We start from the raw sequence: 27,668 nt of genomic DNA on the forward strand, positions 1-27,668 counted from the left end.
TGCATCTGTGTAGATTGTAATATGTGATGGTCCCACATTTATACATATTGGACGCTGGCTGCCAGAGGGGGCTGGTGCACTAGGGCTATTGCGGCACATCCTTCCTAGGGAGAATGGTCAATAATTTTTTAAAAAATCCCTCCAAAGCCACAGATTTTTTTAAATACTTCTGTTAGAACTCACAGAAGCTCCACAAACATTTCTGCCAATCAGATCTCTGCAGCATTCAACCAATCCTAATAAAAATGTATAGCTGTCGATCACCTGACATCACCATGATGTCAGATGACCATTTTTTCTCTCTTTTTTGAAATAATATTTATTAGGTTTTCCATTTAACAATCCAATAAAAACCACATTAAAAAAATTCCAAATGATGACCATTTTTTCCCTTTGCAGTGTGGATTGAACTTGAAAGAAAGATTCCAGTAGGGCTTAAAGCCACTGTCAATCTCTTTTCAGCGAGGATTGGCTTCACTATGAAGATTCAGCTGGACAAGTCCTGGTTGCCCAAGAACAACCTGGAGCTTATTTTAAGGCTTGTTCCTTTGCAACTGCAGCTTTACCTCCATACACTTGTATGACTTAGAGAAAATTTGGCTCATGATCTGGAGGTTCCCCATGACTGGTTAAACTGAGATTAGCAAGCTCAAACCAGGTTGATATCATGGTATCAAATTATGGTTTGTTCTCACTCCACAGCTCCATGAAGTGAGACATCACATAGAACTGTGGTATCTTCAGAACTAAAAGTAGCTCTTGGAGAAGTAGAGAAAGAAGGAGCACATGAGCTCAAGACATACTGTGTCTCTTGCTCATGATGGGAAATCAAGGTGCATTTCTAGACCTATAAAGTGGCCTTTTATTTAACAACACACTGTAGCCACAATGATGAGGAATCCCATGCAGGTGAGTGAATGGCTTAGCAATGGAGGTGATGGCTATCTCCATCCCTTGTCCACCATAGTGCTCCACCAAGTTGAGAAGAATGGGAAGGCAGTCTTTCAGCTCCACCCCTTCTTTGCCACCTGTGTTGATAGAATACAAGGAGGTTTTACAAGCCTGCTAAGAGGCTAGTATCCTCAATATCCGTATTGGAGATTGAAGAGGTAGTTCCGTGATAATGCAGAATAGTACTCTCTTAACTAGTAATGTTATACATATATTTGCAGGCTATGAACTTTTGTGGGCATATTTACAAGGATGTTATGTACATTGCTGAAACTGAGACTAGATATGTAGAAGCAACTCCCTGAAATAAAATCAGTTTGGTGGTCAATATCTAGTGTTTGCATTCAGGTTTGTCCATGTTCAGTGCTTCAGAGTCACAAAGATGCTCTCCCTTGGAAAGCTGTCCTTCTGACTCTCTGGAACCCTAATGCCGCCCTTTGAACATGCACACTGAGTTTCATGCTCCTGCACTGGCACAGCAGTCAGTGCTCTGTTTCTGGGGTTTCTGAACATGGCCTTGACCCCTTTCTACTGTCTCTCTTGGTTGGAGCCAGAGGCAGAGTATCAACTCACTGGCTGCCCTATCCTAATCTGTGCCTCTCCCTTTGTGATTTATTGTTAGTGCTGGACTATCAGTAAGGCAGCTCTCTCCCTCTCTTCCTCCTTTTTTCCTGGAGTTCCTCTCATAAGGACTTTAAAGTACGCTGTAAGCCAGCATGACTCTTCTTCCCTCTTTCTCTCTTTGCTTGCTCACAGGCTGAGGGCAAGAACTGCCTGGTGGAAACATCTGTATTTATACTGATTAGTATCACCAATCTGCTACTTTAAAAAGGCATGTCTATTTAACATACATTTAAGTGCTAATTATCACTGACTGTAATTGCTGCATCTCGTTGCCCCACCTTACAGTTTTCTCCTTTATATACCTGCCAACTGATGTTTCACTTCATGCATTTGACAAAGCGAGTCCACGAAAACTTAGGCCACAGTACATTTGTTAGTCTTTAAGGCATCACAAGGCTCTTGGCTGTTTATAGTGAGAAGGCTGAAATCCTGAACCTGTTTACCTGGGGCTCAGCCCATTGAATTCAATAGGTTTTTTAAGAGACCTGTTGTATTGTATTGCCTGTTAGTTACACATGGGATGCCGAGATGTTGTTGTCTGTTGTGAGTTATTGCCATACATTTGATCTGAATAGAGACAATAGTGTCTATTCCTGCTACAGGTGTTAATTAACTTTACACTGTCAATTTGATTGTTTTATCACCTACTACTGCTGTTATAAAGGCCTACTGTGTTTATTTTGCACACACTCAAGCAGTAATTGAATTATCGCTGTCTGTACTACTTTCATTTCATTTCTCTTTGATCTCGCTGCTTACAACTCCTCTTACAACCATGTGAATGTTTATCTGCATCTGAGGATTGCATCTGATGAAGTCAACTCTACTCCACACAAGTTTATACCATAATAAAATTTGTTAATCTTTAGGGTGTCACCAGAGTTTTTGATACTATTGTTATTTTTGAAGCACTTACTTGCAGATGCTGCAAGTTTTAGCCTTGGTTATGCAGCTATCCTAGATGGGACAGAGACTCCTCATTTTCTTCCAGGAAGAAGCACATTGATTGGACCATGGGTGACCAAACTGAGTGAATTGGCAGAGGCAGTGGAGATTTGTGACACATTTGTGGCAAGCCTAACTATGGCACTTGGTTGGGCCAGCACTCCTGCCTGTTTTTCCAGCTTTGCACTGCTTGCTGCTGCTTCCCAGATCAGTGGACAGACAACACAAATGTATTGTGGTGGCCTGTAAATAGAACCATTCATTTTCAAGCATTGTAAAGAAATGACAGATCTCTGCCCCAGAGAACTTGCAGTCTAAAAAATAGGAGCAAAGAAGGCGAGAGTGAGTTTACACATAGTCTGTGTAAACACTCCAATTTTGTCTACATTCAGTGAGCTCCCATCGCTGGTTTGGGAAGTGGTATACACACCACGTTAGCCACAATCCATATCTATCCTGTTGTTTCTTATGAAATATTGTGTTTTGTTGTGCTTTCCCCTAAACCAGCTACATGAAAAATTTCATGCTTAAATATTAACTGGAATTGCATAAAGACCACCTTCTAAAGGAAGAAGGTTCAGCAGATAGTGAACTGTTTCAAGTGCTAGTGAGAGAGGAAAACTTTTGATTTCCTCCCATCTTCGCACACTGGTTCATAACTGCATCAACCTTTCTCTCTTTTCTGCCTCCCATCCCATTGTATTTTCATCTTAACTAAGCGACCCAACCCTATTTAGGTTTTTTTATTTGTTTGTTTATTTTATTGCCACTTAATCATCCCTGTCCCACAAGCTTGTAGTTCTTTTCCCACCCACTTTATTCTCAGAACAACCTTGTGAGTTGGAGAGTTAGAAACTTGCCCAAGATTACCCAGTGAGCCTCATGACTGAGTTGAAATTTCACTCAAGGCCTGCCAGCTTCTAGTCAAGCACTTTAATAGCTGCACCACTCTGGCTGGCCCTACCTTTTGCCTTTCTCCTGAGAGAAAACCAGGAGATTTTTATTTGTACCCTGTAAGGCTCTATGATATCCACCCTAAGTTAGGGAAAGCAGAAACAACATACTTAGTATTCTAAATGTGAGTTTGCTATAGATTTATATAACGATATTATGATACTTGCTGTTTCATTTTCAATTTATTTCCTGTGAATTCTCATCACTGAATTTTCCTTCTCACTTCCCCAGCACACAGAGCCAATGTCTTCAGCGATCTATTTGCTATCATACCACCCCCCAGGTTTTTTCTTGGGTACTTACAGCCCATAGACCTGATCAACATATCATGCTGTTGCATTTTACTGTATAAATTGCCTTTCAGTATTATTTTTATTAAGCCAGATCCTTGGCTTCCTTGTCAGTCTTCTATATTCCTCTGAAGTTCCTAACTTTGGTCAGAAATTGAGTGCAAGGTTAGAGTGGTGGAAAGGGCTTCACCCTTTTTTGATATCCCTCAGACTCCAGTTTCTAGAGATATTATAGCCCCTTTGCTCGCATCATGATAGTTCGTGGCGTTTGCTGATAGATCCTGCTCTAGCAAGAAGCATGCTGTTTCCCTCCCAAGACATCTTTCTGCAATTATTTATTAGATGTTTGGGTTAGGCAGGAGGGCTAGCAGGGTGCTTTGCCCTGCATGAAGCCACCAGAGAGGCGCCATTGAGACTTCTAGCCTCTGTGTGTGTGTTTGTACGCAAATGTGCATGGGGTGAGTGCCAAAGTGGGTCTTTGACTCTGGTGAAATAAAGCCTAGTTTCCCTCCTGGGTTAGGATACTACAACAGAGTCTCTTAACAAGAATCCTTAACAAGGTTGATAAAAGGGCAATCAACCTTGTGTATGTATTATTTACGGTATGTATGCTACTATACTGCGGCTCATGTTTTGTTAGCCCAAAAATAGAAAACGAGCAAGGTCCCAACCAAAGAAGAACAGCAACTTAAGTTGATAGAATTGGCACAACTTGCAGACTTAACATATCGAAGAAGAGAACAAGAAGAACATATGTTTAAAGAAGATTGGAAAACGTTTATTGAATATATGGGAAATAATTGTATACAACTGAAAACGCTGGCAGCATTAAGATAAATTCAACAGTGTAAATAACTTTTGATGGATGGAATACTGATTGGTATAGTTTTTGTAAAATATGCAGGGATTTACGATATGTAAAATGAACCAGGGAAAGAGAAGAAGGGAAGTCATTGATATCTTAAGGATGTAAAATGAGTATTTTAAATTGTAAAACAGAAATATATGAATGAAAGGTTGCAGGGTTGGCGACTTTCTACTGTATAGCAAAGGCAAGTAGGAGGCATGGCGAAAGTGGATGGAGAAAAGTTTTCCTCCCTCTCATGACACTTGAACCCATGGACATCTGGAGAAGCTGAATGTTGGAAGATTGATAAACAAAAGGACTTCTTCATGCAGTGCATAGTTAAACTGTGGAACTCAATCTCACAGGAGGCAATGATGGCCACCAACCTAGACTGCTTTAAAAGAGGATTAGACAAATTCACAGAGAAGGGTATTTATGACTACTAGGCATGATGTCTCTCCTCTGCCTCCACAGTAATGCTTCTCATTGTGAATTACTGAATTCCAAAGGAGGGAAAAGAATGCTCTTGTGCCCAAATCCTGTTTGTGGGCTTTTTGTTTCATTTTTATTTGTAAAATTTCTATATTGCCCTTCATCTGAGGATCACGGGGGTTTACAATACAAGAACACAAATATACATAACATAGTAACCAAACACAGACAAAAACCCCACCATAGATTGTTTAATTAGCCAAAGGCCTGGGAGAAGAGGCATGTATTTCCTGGCACCTAAAGATATGTAACAAGAGTGCCGGGCGAGTCTTTCTAGCAGGCACCCGGTTAGCCACTGTGAGAACAGGATGCGGGACTAGATGGACCATTGGCCTGATCCAGCAAGCTCTTATGTTTTTAACCCTAAATTAGGCAAATCTTCAAATTTGTCTTCTGGGTTTATATGGGATGATGTCCGTCTAGTTTAATTTGGCTCTGCCCCATCGAGGAGGGGCTCCGATTTTTAGAGCAAAAAGGGAACATCATAGCTCTGGAAAATGGGTGTTCCAGAATGGCATCCTGTTTGGCCTTGAAAAAAGGAATATATTGAAGATTTCCTTGATTCTGTTTAGACATCTCAGACATTGGTTTTTTAGCCTCTTACCCTTGTCAGTTCATCCTAAACAAGCCTTTCTCTCTTCCTCGTTTGAAAGTGGAGATATTGAACAGTATAGTGCCTGAAGTGACACTTCTGAATTACTTTGCCTAATTTTCTGCATGTGTATGTCTAGGAAAAATTCCATAATCTTAATTCAATTACTTTCTGGTTTTGTTTTTAGGTTAACAAAGCCATTATCCTTTGCAGACTGTGTTGGAGATGAGCTACCATGGGGATGGGAAGCCGCATACGATCCTCAGATTGGTGTCTACTATATCGACCACATAAACCGTAAGTGTTTTCTCTAAGTGCTTTATTGATTATATAAGAAGGCTTAGCCAGATTAGACTCTGTTGTTAGACTCTTAACAAGAACTTGAAGAGGAGAGATTTCTTATGAGACAGTCAAAACTCCCCATAGCAATTCTTTTAGTGCTTTTCCTAAGAAAATAAATGAATGTCTACCGCTGCTACTCCCCCCCCCACTTCCTTCCTTCCTTTTAAAAAAACTGCTCTTACATCCTTCTGTCTGTCAAGGACACGTAAAACTGAGGTTCTCAAAATGGAGATCAGAACTGCACAGGATTGACTGTTAACCTTAAAACCTCTGTGCCACTAATTAAAACATTCTGTTTTTCTGTTTATACATACATAAGGAATAACTCCCCATCTTTGCCAAAACTTAACATTCTAATTGGTCTCTCTGTAAGCCAGAAACACAAAATCCAGAAGATGCTGGAACAATATTCAGTAAATATATTCATAGGAAACTGCATTAAATCCAAATATAACCATATATTCATAATTGCTTTTGTGCTGTGGTTTTCAAACCGAGGGATCCTCAAAGTGGAGGTGAGTCATGGCAGGCAGGCAGGCTTCCATGAAAGCCAGCTTGCTCACAGATGTCAATCTTTCCCTGCATTGTGCAACCACAGGGGAATGCTGGGTGTTTTCTGGGATGCATTCTCATTAGGCTCAGTAGACCTGACTAGCGCCCCATGTAAGATGTATGTCTGCCCCAGAACTTACCCCAGAATTCTTTGCCATTGGTAGAAGTTTCTCAGTTAATAAGTTAATGTCCCTCATCCAGACATTAGAAACTGAATTTTGCTACAGTGGTACCTCTAGTTATGAACTTAATTCGTTCCGGAAATCTGTTCTTAACCTGAAACTGTTCTTAACTAGAGGCGTGCTTTTGCTAATGGGGCCTCTTGCTGCCGCTGCACCGCCAGCACACGATTTCCGTGCTCATCCTGGGGCAAAGTTCTCAACTCGAGGTAACTCTTCCAGGTTAGCGGAGTTTGTAACCTGAAGTGTTTGTAACCTGAGGCATTTGTAACTCGAGGTACCACTGTACTTCTGACAGTATGGGTGATGTAAAAACCTCAGAAGTAGCTGATCTAATGACACACAAATGGTCCCAAAATTATTAGTTGGGAGTTGCATGTGGGCTGTACAGAGTGACGTTCCATTGCACAAGCAGAACTTCACAAACATAGCATTGGATACAACCCAGTGCAATTGCTTACTACTTTTCATTTAAGAATTTCTGTCATCTGTGCTGCTGAGATGTTACTTGTTAAAAAGCAGTGAAGAGCTTAATCTTCTTGGAACTGTCTGAGCTTTGTGTAGCTTGAGATTTAAAAATTTGTTTTTAATAACAATAAAACCAATTTTGGAAGAGTAGCCATAGCACAAAAAGGAAAGGAAAAGCCTGAGTAATTCATGTACTACATTGGTGTACTCTCAGCCTTGCCACAGAGAGAACAAAGTAACAACCTTCATGTTTGTATACCGTAACCTGTGAAAGAGCTTGTGCATGTATGCTAATAGGGTTTCCCCATGTTGTGATGATCACATGTTGCAGGAACATGTGGAGTCTACTGGCATTATCCCTATTCTCCACCCATATACATATTTACTCTAAACCAATGTAGTGTGTATAGCATTGTAGTGACATTTTATCACAATAGTAGGGTCTTGCTAACGAATATTCATATCAAAATAAAACCAGGCTCCAAGGGACTGCAGTAATTCTTGTCTCTTTAAAACAGAGCACCAGCAGAAAAGGGGTTATCACTTGGGTAAGATACGATTAAAACATTTCTATTCTAATTGACCCTGATAAATATTAAAAGGTGGCTTACTGAAGTCATAATGGTCCATCTAAAGAGCATGCTGTGAAGAAAGGAGAGCCATGGACCAGCTATTGGTTATTATTATCCTAGATTATAACTGGACATGGCTTGTTTGAGAAATAAGATTAAAACTGCATTAAAATCAGAGGCCATAAAGTACTATGTTTTGTAGTTTGCTAAAAATCTTTACAGGGCTAAGATCCATACTTGAGGCTTCAAGGATGAAGAAACAAACAAGATATGAACTATGCCTATAGCAAACCTGAGACAGCTTGTTTGGAATTTGTTTACACGGCGGGTTTTTACTGGGCATGCAGCACTGGAATGCAACAAAATACACATATTTGTAATGAAATGCCCTTTCTCCTGTTGTGGGCTTTAAAATGTGTGTAGGGGTGAGGTTTTTGAGGGGGTGTTTTTGTAAATGTGTTTTATGGAAGGTGGTGGAATGGGTGTACTTTTGTTTTGCTGAACTGGTTTTACCTCATTGTTTGAGACTGAGGTTTCAGGTACTTAATGCTCTCTTAGTGGTATATTAATCCATGTTGACGGAGCAATTTTGGTGAAACTTTTCTGGAGCGCAGTAGACATCAGGTATGTGGGGTATTGGAGTGGGTGTTCTGAAGAGAGCATTCTTTGTTTGAGTTACTGGATGGTAAACTGCCTGTGATAAGGGTCAGAGGCAGGTCATTTGTCTTACATGCTAAAGTTGAGATTATAGCTTTAATTCTCCTGCCTGGAATGCAACGGTCTGATAATTGCTAACTGCAGCACACAGGAGTTTACCAAAAGTTTCATTAACTTTTAGCTGTAGAAATGGCAGTTTGGGGAGGCATTTGTATACATTATCAGTTGTGCAGAAATGTAGATGATGTATTAACAGCTGCACCACTTGCGTTACTGTTAGTCTTTGTACTGTTGGAAGCAACATATCTCCCCTTTTTCAGCCCCAGGAGCATTTTGCTTTTTAAAAGAAATGGATGCCAAACTATGCTGGCTATTTATTGTAGGTAGGAGGATAATGTTGCATCCCAAGCCTTTTCATGTAGCCTGAATTCTTTTGAAACAGCTGGCATGGTGTAGTGGTTAAGACTGAGAGCTGTCAACCATGGTGTTCCTGGTTCTAGGATTGTCCTTTCCAAGAATTCATGAGGAGGCCTTAGTTAGGGCACTGCTTTCTCAGCCTCTGTTCTCTTCAGAAAGATGAGGATGATAATAGTCACTTACCTTACATGGTGGTGGATTATGGGATGGATGTTCAAATATGCCAACCAAAGCCCCACATAAATGTTAAGTATTATTGTTGAAACCGTAAGAATCCCCAGCAGTGATTTCCATCCCTTAGCCATTCTGAAGAATTGACTTTCAGTATGTGATGACTGTTGGGCTTGATTTACTACCTCCTTTTTTCATTTTGGTATGGTTTCAGTGTTGCAGTTCAATAAATCAAAGTTGTATATCAGTAGCACTGCTTGGATAAGTTCCCAATTTGTATTGTAGGCTCAGGATCAGAAAGCAAAAACAGTTAAGAAGAATCCCTTGTTTAGTTTAGTCTTTAGCTTGCTCAAAATATATTTAAGTTCACCTAACTCATGTACGCAATTTTCTTTTTGAAAGGGTACCTCAGGGCTTTTCACATAATTTCAGAATTACAACACTAGTACAAAATAAGGGCAGCATGTCTACCAATAGTAGCTTTATGTAGGCTATTGACAGAGAAATTGTGGGTATATGTGTAAGGTAAATATATATATTCAGAAACTTGTGAGAGAGGTGGCACAGTCACTGTCACAACCCACTATTGATTAGTTATTGTTTGTGCACAACTTCTGGTTCTACAGTTGAGTTACTATATACAAGAGGGGCTTTGGTAAGGTGTCTGCACAATCAGAACTTACGTGGCCTGTTCTAGCCAGGCAAGGAGATTGTACTGAAAAAATATGGAGCAAGGAAATGCAAGACTAAGGAAGGGCTACCTCCTGGAGTTGTTGCTCTGTTGCATCAATGCTGAGCAGCCAAAGACTCAGGGCTTTCCCACCCACAACCAGAATTCGCCAAAACTCAGTTCCAGCACCTCTCAGGTGGGCGCCATTGCCATTATAAGAGAACAAGGGTGGCATTCATTTTGAGTTTTGGCACCTCTTTTTCTGGAAATATAGCACTGCAGAGACTGGTGGTGGTTGTTTTTCTTTTTTTAAAGTGGACCTATAGCCTCACATAAGGGACGCAGGTGGCGCTGTGAGTTAAACCACAGAGCCTAGGACTTGCTGATCAGAGGTCGGCGGTTCGAATCCCTGTGATGGGGTGAGCTCCCGTTGCTTGGTCCCTGCTCTTGCCAACCTAGCAGTTCGAAAGCACGTCAAAGTGCAAGTAGATAAATAGGTACCACTCCAGTGGGAAGGTAAACGGCCTTTCCGTGCGCTGCTCTGGTTCGCCAGAAGCAGCTTAGTCATGCTGGCCACATGACCTGGAAGCTGTATGCCGGCTCCCTCGGCCAATAAAACGAGATGAGCGCCACAACCCCAGAGTCGGTCACGACTAGACCTAATGGTCAGGGGTCCCTTTACCTTTACCTATAGCCTCACATCTTTCTGGAGCCTCTCACAGCCAGTATCCAGAGCACCTATGGGGTTTGTGTTTCCCTCCTAAGTAGTCCAGTTGGATGGTAGGTCTGAGGCTGCTAGTTGGGGATTGCGTCACCATACCGGAACTTCTGCCCAGGCAGAATTGCCACTAGTTCTGGAGTCCTGGAGAGAATGATGAGCAAGCCCAGGTCTGGAATCAAGGTCCCAATAAGGGACAGTGGGGTCCCTCATATTGGAGGCCCATAGTGGAAGACTGTTATTATGGGGGAAGGGCCTCTAGCTGAGCTTCATGAAGCATGGAGTCCCCAGGTCTCCATTTGTACTAGAGGGCTCTCTGGAACCTTGTTCCTCCTCCTCTGTACAGGAGATCTCATTGGGGCTCAGTTCTGAGTCTGGATTCTGATGCTTAAGCAGGAGAAGAGAAAACAGAATCTAATGCTACAGTCATACACACACAAAAACGAGTTGAACCAAACCTCAAGATATATCTAAGCAAACTAGTACTGTTGCCCATATAACATCTGTGCAGTTTCCCCCTCAAAAGACTAACACTAGGTTTGATTGCTGAAAGAACAGGTAATCCTCTTTTTTCTGCACAGGACAGGTACAATTACAACTAGAAAAAACACAGCATTATCCTCAAATGTCTTGGGAAAAGACACCTTCTTATAACAGCTTGACTTGTAAGCTGCTAGAAATCCTCTCCACTTCTCACAAGCCACAGTGTTGGAATTAATGTTTAACCAAGTCAAAATATTTTGCAGGAGCCTGAAGCTGCTAACCTATGTAAGCATCTCACCCATCATGATCTGAAAAGAGTTGTGTAATATGATGTATCATTTGTGGCCATTTCAGCAACATGTTCACATGTTTTATTCACCCCCACCCCCCGTGTTGCTACTTTTATGTTTCTGGCAGGATTTCCATCCTGTGCCAAATGCATGGAGGCAGATGATGGATTTAAATAGCGCGCGCGCGCGCACACACACACACACACACCTCGGCTTGAGATCTCAACATATAAATGGTTATTTTTCTAAAACATCTACTAACTTCAAATAAAAATTCCGATGTCTGGTGACTCTCACTATGATGCAGACTTCATGACCGTTTATCACAATATGGCAATTTGTATGTTTGTGTCCATTGTTGTTTTTTTGTAAAGCGTTTGTGTCCATTGTTGTTGTTGACTTCCTGCTGCTTATGAATGGTTCCCCTGTAAGGTTCTCAAAGGTTATAGACCGAACAAATGTTTTGTTTCTTGCTCTGAATCAACGGCACAGACTGTTCTTTAGTACCTGGAGAAGTACCTGGTGAAGTACCTGGTGAAGTATACTGGCAAGTGAGAGGATTATTTGCTCCTGGGCCCTTTTCTGTACAAGTCCTGGCAGGATTGGGATTGGAGATCCCAGTAAGTAGCACTGGAACAGGAAGTGTTTGCCTGGAAGCATTTATGTCAGGCAATGCCCATTCCCACCAACTTTGAGTGCCAGAAGAGGCATTGGGATGGATCCTTAGCCGACATGGCCAGGGGGTACTCCCCACTGCTCTGTAGTCATGTATACCCTTAAGGGAGGCTACGGGGTGCCTCATGTCCAGAAACCCAGCTCAGGGGACCGTTGCACCCCTGTTATGGTGATCTTGGTGGGTCACCCAGATGTGATGCGTGTTGCAGGGTGACCCTTTACCTTGGTCAACTCTGTTTAAACATCAACCTGCACACGGGCTTGTTGATTTCAGGATACATACCCAATGCCTACATCAAACCATCTGACATCTGCAATGAATGAAAGTTAAGGACTTATTTCATTCCAACACTGTTGTCCTGTGCCTTTTGTTGTATGGTTGTATGTCCTTTGCACCTGGGACTGCAATGGGGAATCAGTGCACTGCCTGAGATAGAAGGGAAGATGCAGTCATGGTGAAGTCAAGAAGGATAATACTATTACTTTCCCTTCTACTTTTTGAAGCTTTAAGAAGCACCAGTGTGCTCACCAGCTAGCTTCTGATTGAAGTTTTGGCAGATTGCCTCTTTGTTTCAGGGTTTGACATATGGACCTTGGATAATTTAATGCTTTAGTATGGAAATGTCTGAGCTCCAAAAGTGACCTGCTTTCTCTTAGCTTCTTCCGTGTTGTCATTGAGCTGTGGGTTAATGACTCCTTTATATAGGGTGCAGATACACTCGCCCCATTGGGATTGATTGGGATCAATCAGTTTGTAGAAAGGACACCTGTATACACCTAGCTTTCAAGAGATGCCACCTTCACCACTCAGTTAACCAGTAGAGCAGAAATGACATATCTGCAGGAATTCAGTGGGTAAGGCTTGGTGAAGTCTTGACCCCCCCATGGTAACATTTTTAGTTAAACAAGTTACCTTCCATGGATCTCACCTAGCAATGCCAACACTAGAATACAGCAGGAAGCTTGATAAATTTAGAAATTCTAGTTTTGCATGCTATTGTTGGTAAAGAAGGTAAGTAACAGATTGTTGGCCAGTTTCATGAGTGGGTGTTTAATTATGTTGACTTAGTCTTCGCAGTGTGAATTGTGCACTAATGACTTGCAGTCAAAAAACATGTTGTAGAAAAGATGCATGGCTCCAATTTTTAGGGTTGATGGAAGCATGCCATACTTTATGAAGTGTTGATTAGGTGGTTAATCACGCTAGCAATTAATGCATTAAATCTACGTTGATTGGACTGGGGTTCAGTCCCCCTTTTTGCTTTTTAGGTTTTGTTTTATATTTGACATTTCAATTGTATGATGGTAATACACTTTAAGTAGGGAGAAACATAAGTAAAGCTTCTTCAGTAGATGTTTTGAAAGGAAACCCATGAAAAATAAAAGTACCTGGTGTTTTACGGACTATTTAATTTTACATTAAATGTATGGCAGTTGGGTTTGATTTCATTTTTCTTAAAGAACAGCTTCAAACGGGGGGGGGGGGCTGGGTTGTGTTAGCACTAAAATACTGTTTTTTTCAAACGCAGCATGCTCTTTCTGCAAATCTGCACACTCTGCCTTGGGAATAAGCCCCATTAATTACAATGTCCCTTCTGTAGGATTCTGCTCTGTCCCTTTAACCCTTTCCTTTTCCAAATAGCATTGCCTTTACAGTGGAACCTCTACTCAAGACCACAATCCATTCCGGAGGCCCGTCCTTATGGTGAAACAGGTTGCTGGTAGAAGTGCCATTGTGCGCAGGCGCATTTGGCGGCAGCCCGCTTCTGCACAGGCGCATTGGGCAGCAGCCCACTTCTGTGCATGTGCAGACGGCGGCGGCCGCTTCTGCACATGGGCGAATCGCGGCAAACCCAGTGTTTACTTCTGGGTTTGCCATGACCGTGACTTGGAACAGGCCTAAGTAGAGCGGGATGTAAGTAGAGGTTCTACTGTAGCTTGATTTGTTTTCCCTCCCTAAGTTATAGCTGGGGTAGGGGGATCAGGATTGGGACTTCAGCAAGGACGGAGGGGATATTTAATGCTTTCCCCTCCCACCATGGTTCTGATGACCATTCCTTTCCCGACATTTGGGGCTGTTGAAAAGGGACTGTCCACCTGGCTACAGAATGTCGTTTTGGATTTCACAGGTCTGGTAGCAGAGTTGCTTTTCCATTTGCAGCTTGAAGCTGAACAGTGACAGTTGGGTGCTTTTAAATTCCTCATTTCTTCAAGCATCCCAAGGATTTAAACGTGATTCACTGTATTTCAGTTTCTTTTCTGATAGTCTCAGGAACCGTAAGGCAGAGGACCTAATTTTTCAACAAAGTCATACCGACAAAAGGTACATATGACAATGTGTGACAACAGAGGTACAGTCTCTTATATTACAGTGTTGTGCTTGTCTCAAGAAAGATGGGAAACTGTGTTGTCTACAAGCTATTTAGTCAGAGGAAGAGAAAACTCTGGTCCCTCACTGCTTTCTTTAAGTGCATAAAATTTTTATTTGAGCCAGCAGCTTAGAAGAGCAAATGGGTCCAAAGATTTGAGTTATTTTTTTCCTCCCTCAGCACAAGAAATTGACAACCTAGCCTGAAATTACTTGCTGTTCTCCACTATGGAAGAACAAGAATACAAATGTTCATGATCCCCAGAAACACCATATGCCTTACACAAAAGGACAGTTAACTCAAAGAATAGAGATCAATTCCATGGTATGACATTTCAATCAAGCCTGACAGAGTCAAGAGAAATGCTCTTTTGTTATGGAATTACAATTGCACTGAAATTTATACAGGTAGATTGCAGCGCAGACCAGAGCTTCATATCTGCATGCAGAATGCTCTCTGAGTAAATATGTTTTTATTGGGAATAAATGGTGTTTATGAATCGAATTTATGGGCTCATATTTAACTGGTGCTCTGAAAATTATTTTTACGGCAAAATATGGTATTTTGCTGTCATCATTTGTCCCAGTATGTTCCAAGTAACAGCAGTTCTGAAACAGCATATGCGTACTGCTCTCTTCTGCTCTGCTACCAAAGGCAAGCTTGAATTATGTCTGACTTATTCCAATTGCTTTTATTTGAGGGAAGCAAGGTTGCAGCAAATATTCTGCAGATGCTTGCTGTGTGGTGTATCCAGCTTTGGCTTTGCTACCTTGAAGGGGAAAGGTAACCTTTTTCTTTAATGCAAGCAGGACTGGCTTTTGTCCCGCTGCTTCGTGGATGTAAAAGTACACTGCCCTGCTGTTAGGAATAGATGGCCTGTGAAACCTCCAGTAGGCTGAAATTCACCCACGTAGCCTTAATTTATATACCCGTTTGCCACTTGTCAGACAGTGAACCTTTTCATGCTATTTCTTGTAACAGCCATAGAGTGGAAGCCATCTTTAGAAAACTTAGGGTTTGGAAATCATTATTCGAAAGGATCTTAATTTTTCCTAAACCTGGAACGTTTCAGAAACAATATCACCAGCTTTTCAGGACTGAGACGATCACAACTGATTTTGTTTTCATATTCAGAAACAAAAATTGTGGCCACATGAGGTTTCATAAAGGCGAAAATAAATAAAATTGCTTGATTTGTGAGACTGTAAGTGCTAAAAAACGCACACCCTGCATTGAAACAGCTTTGTCCTTGTCCTACAGTCACAAGGACAGCATTGCTGTGGGCCACATTTTAGGACTCTGCAGGCTACTCCTTTAGTTTGGGCCACACATTGAGCAATCCTGACTTAAACCTACTGAGCAATTACCTGAAATGTGTTCGCAGATATGGCTTTTCTCTCTTGTGAGATTATTTTCCATTACGACTAGTGCTGCTCTCTTAAAGTACAACCGCAATCATTACATTCATCCCCCAAAGCCCAACAGAACTGCCTTTATCCTCTTTGATTGTAGAATCATTATGAAATCCCATTTGATGCTTTGGGTTTGCTTTCATGATCACTTCCCCTTAACCACCCCAATAATTGTTATTTTTGCATAGGTTAGTGTGTGTGCCAAAAAAAAAGGCACACACAAAAGCAGTAGGAAAAAAGGCTCTTTCTGTCTCAACTAGAATTTCTCCAGAGTTTTTTCTGCCTCATGATGCCCAAGGGAAAGACTTGCTCCTGGCTCCTGGCTCTGAGATTTAAGGATGTATGCTGGTGCCCATAGGGATGATCTCCCCCTTTCTCTGTGAAGGGAGGAAAAAAAGGTGCATTTTGAAGACAAGGGCAATGGAGGGAACATCTCCTGTGCTCTGTCTTTGCTTGGGAAACACCTCTTTATTTCTGCTTGCCTTGACTGCATGTGGCTTTTGCCAGCTTCTCTGCTTTATATAAAAATTATTTGTATGGGGTGTTAGGGGAGGGGTCATGCCTCTGGTGGGAGACACATTGTGCTCCTTCTGGGGTAGTTTGTCCCCACCCTGCACTGAGCTTTCACCTGTAGCTCCTAAAAGCTGTCAGCATGTGACAATGGCCACACCCCAGGGAACAGCTTTGACTACCCAACTAAACCAGGTGACGGTATACAATGGATCTCAAACCCTCAATGAATTAGGGACTTTCCCTGCACGTGAAGACAGGCTGCACCGGATTGAGTGGATGAGACAAGTAGTGGGTCAAATGGTCAAGAAGGCAATTTCTGCGTTTGCTGTAGAGGGAAGTGAGGGTCAGATGGGGCTCATCAACCTGGGGAGGTAGCCCATCTAGAAGGAAAACTCTGATCCTAAACCTCCATTGCCTTGCGAGAGATCTTTGGGAGAAGAGAAGGCAAAGGAGTAAACCCTACAGAAACCCAGAGTGGAATCCCTGAGATGGTTGGATGGTGCCTTGTACGACTTCTTTCAGCAATTCCTGCAGCCAGGTTGGTGCCAAATGTATTGCTCTGGTTTCCTTTGGAGCAGATCAGCAAGGCTGAGAGGGAGGTCATCACCTGAGCAGCCCAGGACCTCCATGCACACAGCCCAGGGAGGTCACTTGGATGCTGCTAACAACAGCAGTTTGACTTCACCCCTGGAGGCTCACATCACTGTCCCTTGAGACCAACAGATGCCAAAAAATTTTTTGGATGGGGAGAAGCATCCTATTAAGCGTATGAGAAATCAGCGGTATATAAAGTTGTCACCTTTTATTTTCCTTCCATATGCTTGTGTAAAAACAAATACTATCTATCTCTAGTCTTGTTTTGAGTATATTTGGCAAAACTTTCCATAGAAATGTACCTACATAAACTGTATTTGAGTTTAAGGGGGCGCATGGGAAGCATTCTGATTCCTTTTTCTTTTTTTGAAAAAGAGCTACTTCCTCATTTACTTGCCTCTTGAATTCACATCAAAGTGTAGCAGTAGGAAGATTAAATGTGTAGGACTATTGAGCATTATTGGCAATTGATACCACCAGGGACCTCCTTCTGCTGCAGCAGAAGCTAACCAAACATATGTTTAAAGTCTATTGTGGTGCATTGGAGTTACTGTTTGCACTGGATAATTTAAGTAGGCAAAAGTAGAGAAAGTGTCTTAGAGAAGTATATGTAACTAACGTTAGAGCTAGGAGAAGCACTTGAACCTAAATCAGTATCTTGGATTAATGTTTTCCTAGAGAGCTTTGAAGATGTAAAGTACTGTTTAAGACTATAGCATCTTTCATCAACATAAATTGAACTCATTGACCTGAGATCTTCTTAAAACCTGAATCTTTATCTTTAGCCTTAAAGGTTTAAACATTCTTTTCTGCCTTTTATATAGGAGAACAGCAGGCTGAAAGTAGTAAAGAACATAGAGCATAACATACATGTTGCATGTAAAAATTGCTTTTTCTCTTAAACTTCTTCAGTCCTAAGATACTTTGGAAGTAATCTCAGTTCTTAACATGTTTTATACCCAAATATCTGTGGGACAAAAATGTTATTGGATCCATCAGTTGTATTCAGTGTTAGTCCTTCTCAGGGTAGAGCTATCAAAATTAACTGACTTTCATTATTTTCTTTGGGTCTACTCTGACCCATTGTATTGCTTGAGTATGTATGTCTTGCTTGGGTCTGGTGAAAAATGGGTAGATAATGCAGAGGTTCAAAATGTGATTCAGTAAAGATGTCACTTAAAACTAGCAAGGTAATAGAACAAAGCTTTTTAAACAAGTCCTTTGGACATCACTAATTTGAATGTGGCTAAGATTGACCAGTTTTATTTTACTAAATAAAAGCTTTTACAACTGCATTTCTCCAGAAACCACACAGATAGAAGATCCAAGAAAACAATGGAGGCAAGAACAAGAGAAAATGCTGAAAGATTATCTTACAGTAGCACAAGATGCACTCAGCACTCAGAAAGAACTGTACCATGTGAAAGAACAGAGACTAGCACTTGCTTTGGATGAATATGTGAGGCTGAATGATGCTTACAAGGAGAAATCAAGTTCTCATACAAGCTGTACGTATCTTAGAAATACGGTATTTGTATTTATTCATTCATTTGTTGCTGTAATAGTAGTAGTAGTAGTAGTAGCAGTAGTAGTAGTAGTAAATTTGTACCCCGCCCATCTGACTGGGTTGCCCCAGCCACTCTGGGTGGCTTCCAGCATATATGAAAACATAGTAAAACATTAAACTTTAAAAAGCTTCCCTGTACAGGGCTGCCTTCAGCTGTCTTCTAAAAGTTCCTTGACATCTGATGGGAGGGCATTCCACAGGGCCACTACCAAGAAGGCCCTCTGCCTGGTTCCCTGTAGCTTTACTTCTCGCAGTGTGGGAACCACCAGAAGGCCCTTTGTGCTGTATCTCAATATCCATGCTGAACGATGGGGTTTGAGATGCTTCTTCAGGTATACAGGGCTAAGATCATTTAGGGCAGGGGTGTCAAACTCAAATTCATCGGGGGCCGCACCAGCAGTTTGGTCACCCTCAAAGGGCTGGTTGTATCTGTAGGACTTACAGTACAGGAGAGAAGGGTTCAGGCAGCCGTTGGATCTGTCACATCACAGGATGGCATGTGCTCAATATAAAAACAAGTGGAGGTTTCCTGTGTAGAACGGCCGGCGCCGCTAGAGGGCAGATGTTCTCTGGCTTGTAGGCTGCTGCGCATGCGCTGAAGAGGCGGCTTTCTTGTGTAAAAAAAAAAGAGTGAGAATAAAAGGTGAAGGCTGGCGGCTGGCGGCGGCTACACGGGCCACATGACGAGGGCTGGCGGGCCGGATTCGGCCCGCGGGCCTTGTGTTTGACACCCGTGATTTAGGGCTTTAAAGATTAGCACCAGCACTTTGAATTGTGCTCGGAAACGTACTGGGAGCCAATGTTGGTCTTTCAGGACCCGTGTTATTGGCAGTTCCTCCCACTCGCCAATCTAGCTGCCACATTCTGGATTAGTTGTAGTTTCTGAGTCACCTTCAAAGGTAGCCCCACATAGAGCGCATTGCAGTAGTCCAAGCGGGAGATAACCAGCGCATGTACCACTCTGGTGAGACAGTACGCAGACAGGTAGGGTCTCAGCTGCGTACCAAATGGAGCCGGTAGACAGCTGCCCTAGATACAGAATTAACTTGTGACTCCATGGACAGCTGTGAGTCCAAAATGACTCCCAGGTTGGGTAGCTGTTCCTTCAGGGGCTCAGTTACCCCATTCAGGACTAGGGAGTTCCCCACACCTGCCCGTCCTCTGTCCCACAGAAACAATACTTCTGTCTTGTTGGGATTCAACCACAATCTGTTAGCTGCCATCCATCCTCCAACCACCTCCAAACTAGTGATGGATGAAACTGTCAGTTTCGATTCCTCTTGGTTCCTTATTTTCCCAGCCATTTTCACATCAGTTTGCTATATATATAAAAAGTCACTACAAAAATTATATGTATATGTACATTTTCGTGCACTTTTCTCCTAGCATACACATTTTTGAACGAAATTCTGCTTGATGTGCCATTTGCAAGCAATTTCCCTTAATATCGTACATTTTTGTACACATATTTTGAGTGGCAAACTACATTGCAAGATTCAGACAGGTGCAAATTCTGAAGGATAGTTCTGTTTTATTTTGCATCCTGGTTCAGGAAGTGCAAATTAGGTAGTTTCCTGTTAAAATGCAATGTGAATGAATTTTTCCTCCATCCCTATTATGGTTGTGTCAAAATGAATTTTAATCTTGAGCCAGTTTTAAACACCCCTAAAAAGGCCAGTTGCTTGTTCATTTGTGTAACCTTCACTCGTGTATCATCTTCTAATAATTTTATGGTGCTCTTCAGTTGATAGAAAGAAAATGTATTTGAATATTTGTTGTTCTCGTGCTGTAGCTTTGGCTGTAATGCAGCAATGTGATGCAATTAAACAATGAGCCATTTCTTAGCTGGTTAAATATATTTTCCATTTTCTTTAAATTTTCCTAATAAGTATTTTCAAGCTCCTCTTCCAGCACTAAGTATGACCCTGATATTCTGAAGGCGGAAATCTCCACTACAAGATTAAGGGTAAGAATGCTTAATTTGAGATCTATGGGGAAATGTGTGTCATCTGTGGTGTTTCTTGTTAGACATTTGCCATCCAGGCACTGAAATCCCCAAATATCCAAATGAAATGTTTGCTGGGTTTTTTTGTGGCATGCACATACGAACACATATTTGTGTGGGGGGGGGGGACATTGGCAGTTCTAATAATACGAATAGGACTTGGCAGTTCCAATAATATGAATTGTACTTGGTTTAGGGTATGTTCATGCTTGTTGGTGGTTTATAGAGGTGTGTTGTAACGAAAATAAAGTTGTTGTTGTTTTTAAATGCAGTACATATTGTAGCATGTGTAGATTGACTTCCAGATGGAAACTTCTTGGTTTCTGAGTTAGTGTAGTGTAGAGACACACACACACACACACACACACACACACACACAAAGTGGCCTTTGGGGATCCTCTCCCGCTTGCATGTTTACTCTCTGTTTCATTCTCTCTCTCCAAGCTATGTCAGTAGGTGCTATGTTTCTTGAATGAGAACAGGTGGCATGCGCACACATCCAGTGACAAATTAACTTAAGCAAGTAAATGTTAAATTCAACTTTAATTACTATAATGAGGCTATCCAAATAAAGAGGTGTCTTAATCTGGCATGTCTCTTGCATTAGTTGCTTGTTCAGGAACATCAAGAGGAAGATAGAATTCCTTTGTGTTCAACAAATACTAACAAGGGCTTATTTATATGTGATAGGCAAGGCTGGTAGTGTTGAAACCAGCTATATCTGCTAGCAGAGTATCTTGAACACTGACACACATGCTGCACTCTTTTTCAGAGCAGTTAGTCCTTTTGTGAACAGTTTTTTCACACCATATTAGTAAGCATTAGCATATCCAAGAGTGGAAATTGCCTGTTACTCCTGTAGAAGCTAACGGATTTATATAGTGTGCCAAAACTAATAAGGGCTAACAAGTCTAGAGATAGGACACAACATTCAAGCATTACACACAGAGACATGTGAGGCAACCCCCAGAGGTATTGTGTCATGTGGTTGTAACGTCCAGTCCCTCAACTAACCAAGAATGAATGCCTGGGGGGACACCAATTGCTGATCCAAACCATGTGTTCCATTGTCTTAAACAAATGGCTCACTAATTTGTTTTTCATCCAAGGTTAAAAAGCTGAAGAGGGAACTCTTGCAGATGAAGCAAGAATTACTGTATAAGGAGCAAGGCTATGAAACATTGCAACAGTGAGTATGAAATGATTGAAATTGACTTAAATAATTCAGTCCGCTGGTTAGGACCAAATCAAATAGAATCATTGCATCCGTTTACTGAGAGAAGCTTTGGAATAAGAAAACAGCTGAGATAAATCTATTGCCTACCGGCAATGGGAGAACCTAGCCACTGTTTTAAAATGTTTTTGTTTTGAAAAATTAACTTCAAAAAAGTCAGGGGGGGTTCAAAGCTGATTCAAGGCTTTAAAAAGCATCACTGAATGATTCCATCTGCCACTTGCGGGATGCAGAAGAGCAAAGAATCAGCTGGAAAAGAGAGAGAAGAGCAGCAGTGTTTCATTTTCCTGCCTCATCAGCCACTAAAGTGGGATTAGGCTTTTACCGCATCCTTACCTGTCATGGAGAAAGACATGCTGTAGTGAAGAGGTTGAAGCACAAGAAAGCTGCTGTAGCTTGAAATGCCGCAAGCTGGAAAGATCTCAGGACCTTTTTCTTTTGCATTTCTTTTGCATTTCCAAATGCAAATTCTCCCCATGCTGTGTAAAGTGTTGATGGGCATAATACAAGTATCTACAGTGATACCTTGGTTCTCAAGCGTAATCCGTTCCGGAAGTCCGTTCGACTTCCGAAACGTTCGAAAACCAAGGCGCGGCTTCTGATTGGCGCAGGTGCCCCAGAAACAATAGCCGACAACCGCATCGGACATTCAGCTTCTGAAAAACATTTGAAAACTGGAACACTTACTTCCTGGTTTTTGGCATTTGGGAGCCAATTTGTTCGTCAACTAAGCCGTTTGAGAACCTAGGTACCACTGTACTTGAAGACCACCGCTCCTCTGGAAAGGAAAAGGCAGCAGTCTAAATAGGCTGCGGGGCAAAATAAAATTAATAATGATAAATAATGATAATTATAATAGGTACTAAATTTATAGGAACATAAGAAGCTGCCTTATGCTGAGTAAGACTGTTGGTCTATCTAGCTCAATATTATGCATGCTGACTAGCAGTGGTTCTTCAGGATTCGAGATGGGAAACATTCCCAGTCCAACTTGAAAATGCCAGGGATTGAAGCTGAGGCCTTCTGCACGCAAAACAGGTGTTCTACCACTGAGCTATAGACCGTCTTCAAGGAACTTAGGGTTAGAATTTACAACACACCCTTAAATGTGTTTACTTGGAATTAAGTTGAACCACTTTCTAGTAGGTATGTTTGGGATTGCAACCAATGAGGCAGAGAATTCCTAGTCTGTCTGTTGCTGAACTTTTGATTAAACTTTACAACTGGTTGAGACTTTAGATATCTTTGTGTTGTGGTAGTTAAGGTGCTAGAAAGACATACCACATTTCACCCATATGTTGGAAGACTGAATAGAATAGAAGAAAAGTTTGCACACAATTTACAGTAGTAATACTTTTGAATACAAGTAAAAGTTGTTGGGAGGGAATGAAGAGGTACATATTTAACCATAATTTAGCTATCCCTTAAAACATAGGGGGTTTTTGTGTGGTCGGGGGCCTATATCCAAAGCTTGGAAACTTCTGCTACTATCCCAAGATTAAAGCTTAGCCAAACATGCTGGTTTTATTACATTACTGTAACAATGAAGTATTGTTTTAAAGCAACTTGCTTGCAAGCAATTTTGATAGGAATCTAAAACATGTTTGGGAAACTTTCAGCAGCATACCACAAGCAAACAATGGACATTTGTTGGAAAAATTCAGACAGCCACTTTGGGAGGTCAGAATATCTTGTGTGCTGGAGAGCCATTTTATTCATTTTTGCCATATATGTGATGATATGGCAGCTCCAGCTTAAAATGTGAGACACCACACTCCACAGCAGCAGACATTCAGCATGCAACAAAACCACAGTCAGTTTCACTTGTTTTGGGGTTTCTTTACCATAGCTGGGTAAAGATAGTAAAATCAAACAAGATTAGGGGCTATATGTTCACTATCCATGGCAGTTATGCATGTTTAAATTGGATCCTGATGTGGTCTTTGGCTGAACTAATTGTTTAGCATTGCAAGTCTTGGGCTTGAGTGCCTTTCCTTCTGAGTGGCCACAAGGAAGGCATGGGAAGATTTCAATTCCATTTTCAACAAGCCACAGTGTGTTGGGTCTGAACTCAGAACTATGGTTAATCTAAACTGTGGTTTAGGACAGGGCTGGGAAACCTGTGGTCTTCCAGATGTTGGAACCCAACTACTACCAACCCGAGACAGCATGGAGAAGGGTCAGGGAAGATGAGAGCTGTAATCCAGCAACATCTGGAGCAGAGGCAATTTTGTTGTTGTTTAGTCGTTTAGTCGTGTCCAACTCTTCGTGACCCCATGGACCAGAGCACGCCAGGCCCTCCTGTCTTCCACTGCCTCCCACAGTTTGGTCAGACTCATGTTTGTAGCTTCGAGAACACTGTCCAACCATCTCGTCCTCTGTCATCCCCTTCTCCTTGTGCCCTCAATCTTTCCCAACATCAGGGTCTTTTCCAGGGAGTCTTCTCTTCTCATGAGGTGGCCAAAGTATTGGAGCCTCAGCTTCACAATTTGTCCTTCCAGCGAGCACTCAGGGCTAATTTCCTTAAGAATGGATGCATTTGATCTTCTTGCAGTCCATGGGACTCTCAAGAGTCTCCTCCAGCACCATAATTCAAAAGCATCAATTCTTTGGCGATCAGCCTTCTTGATGGTCCAGCTCTCACTTCCATACATCACTACCGGGAAAACCATGGCTTTAACTATACGGACCTTTGTTGGTAAGGTGATGTCTCTGCTTTTTAAGATGCTGGAGGTGGTTTTAGAGTGGTGCAACTGGTGTGGCAGCACTGGGTGCTGTGCTGCAGGGGACGCCACAGCAAGGCTGTAGAACAGAGTGCGAGAGGCAAGGGGTACCGAATTTTTGTGTCACACAGGGCACTGCTGAACTATGAGATCCCAAAGTCCGCCACAGACTGGAGAATCACAGGTTCCCCATCCCAACTTGATTGAAGATGGCTTGCTTCCCATAGTTAAAACCATCCACAGTTTCGGTTTGGACTAGCTAGGACCCCTGTGAACAGCAGAAATAAGATGTGTGTCATCTGCATATCCAATCAGAGGAAGCTATAGACTCCTCTGTCTGAGATAAATGTGTTTTTTTTCTCTGGTTTTCTTGCTATACTTACACATATCCGGAGAGAGCGTGATTCAGCTTGCAAGAATGCACCTATGTCTTGACAACAATAACCCAAGAAGCAGCCAGTCATTATTTTGCTCTGTTTGCAGAGAGCAAATGGCTTTACCCGCAAAGTAACAATTGCTCTCCATATTGCAGTGTGGTGATAAAAGCCTCCTGTAATGACTGTCTCAGTCAAAAGAGCCTCCGGCCTTGATTGGCTAAGTGCTCTTATCCTACCTGCTAGCAAGGTAGAAGATCATGGGGGGGGGTGAGGGCTAAAAGAATCAGAACCCTACAAAAATAACCATGGAAGAGGCACTGACCGCTGCAGGAGAATGCAAGAAGTCAAGCAAACGTCTTGGAGGAAGAGGAGAACTGGCAGAGAGGAAAAGTTCATGTGGCCAAGAGCCTGAGTTTGCATAGTTTGCTATATCTTTGGCTGCAAGCCTCTAGTGCATTTTAATGTGCTACCATGGTTGCATCTTGGCCACAATGGTTCTCATTCAAATCAATTGGAGCTTTGCCATGGATTTCTATAGGAGCCAATTGTCACTCACAGTTTGTGAACTTGTGTTCACCTTTTGGAAAACTTAGCTTCCTATAACAGATAATGTTTAATTTCCTGTGCATGTATCAAGTAGCCATCTGCCTGTCTACCTGTGTTACTAGGTCGGAGGCACTTTTCTTCCATGAATTCTAAAGCATAGCAAACTATGTGTGCAATTTCAAACTCTCTTTAACACTGGGAGCTTAATGTCAGGGTTAAGAAAACATTGCATTTTCAATGCATGCATTCTGTGTAAGATATTGTATGTGTACTTGATGCTGAAGACTACTTCTTATCTTTGAAGTGTTGGTGCATCCTTCTGTTGGAAAACATAAATTTATGACTGAAGTGGATAGATGAAGAAGCAGGGGCAAGAGGGAAGGAACCAAGGATTTTAAAAAATGCTGCTGCTTCTTTCTAGTTTGCTGCATCACTTCCTTTTTGTTGCTTCTGTAAGGCTGCTGTTTTCTTGGGTTTGTTGATAATGTCTTTTAAATGGTGGTTTTAATATATTTTCCGTTAGATATTTTTATTGTGTTTACCTTTTTAAGCAAACCACTTTGAGAATATTCTTGATGAATGATGGGGAGATAGATATTGTAAATCAATAACAATCTTTTTAAAAACTCATATGGTTATATTAAATTGTTCCTCTGGAAAGTATCCAGTCTGGCTAGAAATGAATATTTAAAAATGTTTGCCTAGCACTGGGTCACCAACCTTTTTGGACAAATGGGCTCATTTGGTACTTTGAGAAAGTGCTGTGGGTGCCAGAAATCGGGTTGGCAAAAATGGAACTCCACAGCGCCACCTGGTGCCACAGTCTTAGAAAGCATAAACAACTCATATAACAATCTTTTTCTTTGCCAATGTAGCTGGGTCCTTACTATGTTATGGGAAACAATATCTTTAGAACTACCTATTATTTTCCCTAATTTGGAGAACAATATTTGTTTCTCTACAGTTACCCCCAGTGTCTCTGTTTTACAGAATTGACCAAAAAATGTCTGGAGGCCAGAGTGGGTATGAACTAAGTGAAGCCAAAGCCATTGTGAATGAATTAAAGTCTATCCGAAAGGCTATAAGCTCTGGTGAGAAGGAGAAGCAAGATTTAATGCAGGTATTTTTGAATTTCTATCCTACAACTTTAGTGGTAAATGTTCTTGCATTTTTGTTTTTTTGTTTTGACTACTCATGGTTTTTTGTTTTCCTCTTGAAGTAGTAGCTTATTTTTGTGATATGCGTATAATGCTTTTATTCATGCAAATATGATCAACCTTCAGTTGAGTTGATTCCCTAAGTGGATATGTTTAACTGTTGAGGGAGCTCTTTACACCGTTTCTCCTTTTATGGTTTGTCTTTTCCCTGCTCCCCTATCCAATGTATTTTTGCTGTGTGCCGATCTTTTACAATAAATGAAGCATGAAAGTGCATCATTATTTGTGTTTCCTTTCAGAGTCTTGCAAAGCTGAGAGAGAGGTTCCTCCTCAATCAAAATTTTGGCAGATCAGAACCAGATTTGAGGTGCAGTCCAGCACACTCTCAGCTCTCTCTCTCAAGGCAGACTTTGGATGCAGGGTCTCAGACAGACATTTCTGGTGATGTAAGTTTTTCATGCCATTCAAAGGTGGGGAAGAGAGAAAATAGCTGCAGAACATTCTTGAGGGGATTTGAGTCAAATGCTTGGCTTCTGCTATATCTAATCAAGATGGCTAATATATTTTCCACTAAAATATTTTTTTCTGATAGTGAAACCAAGTATTGCCAGAAAGAGGCTTTTCTGTGGTACATTTAGAATTCTGAAAGCTGGGTTTCAAAAGAATATTGTTAAAGTGATAGAAACAGAGTTTTGTCTTCCAATTTTGTTGCTGGCTTCTGAGAAGCTGCAGGTGGGTGAAAGCATAAGAAAATATGATAAGCTAAATACTCCTGTGTATGCTTTGCAGTATTTTGTGGGGGAGTAAAATTTTCTAGCTAAATATTTATAATATAGCACGTCTTGTATCAAAAGAGTACCATCATCCATTTGGAGGAAATATATTTCAAATTCCTTTAGTAAAAGTAATATTTTTTTCTGACATTGAAACCGGTTTCCTATGCAAGCCATTTCAAAAGTAAAAAGCATGGGAATTAGCTGGTTTACACATCACATTAAGCCATAGGTAAGATAAACTGGTTTAATGTGGATGAGCAGCATGCTGGGCTGCTGCTGCCCCATTTCTGCTGCTACCAGGGTACAAGCCATGGGCTGCTTCGTTCTAGCTTCCAGATCTGATGGTAAGCCAAGGTTTGTTTGAGAAAGAAACCACCAGCCTGGGTTCAGATGAGAAAAACCAGACCATGGTTTGTTTCCCAGCAGTGTGGCAGCAACAGAAGTGAGGAAGGGGTGAAGTACAGTGGCACCTCGGTTCCCGAAGGGCTTAGTTGTTGAACAAATCG

General features: G+C 41.6%; 1 protein-coding gene across 2 annotated transcripts in view; it reads left to right on the forward strand.

Moving 5' to 3' along the window:
- Positions 1-27,668, forward strand: part of WWC2 (WW and C2 domain containing 2) — a 117,118-nt gene that overhangs the window by 36,610 nt on the left and 52,840 nt on the right. For both annotated transcript variants that reach the window (XM_082237189.1, XM_082237190.1), the window contains exons 2-7: positions 5,883-5,992; positions 18,082-18,285; positions 20,234-20,310; positions 21,459-21,538; positions 26,220-26,349; positions 26,686-26,832. In XM_082237189.1, coding sequence (XP_082093315.1) covers positions 5,883-5,992; positions 18,082-18,285; positions 20,234-20,310; positions 21,459-21,538; positions 26,220-26,349; positions 26,686-26,832 — 748 coding nt within the window. The remainder of the gene's footprint in view (positions 1-5,882; positions 5,993-18,081; positions 18,286-20,233; positions 20,311-21,458; positions 21,539-26,219; positions 26,350-26,685; positions 26,833-27,668) is intronic.

Source organism: Podarcis vaucheri, assembly GCF_965113315.1.
Source record: "Podarcis vaucheri genome assembly, chromosome: 9".
Classification (NCBI taxonomy): Eukaryota; Metazoa; Chordata; class Lepidosauria; order Squamata; family Lacertidae; genus Podarcis; species Podarcis vaucheri.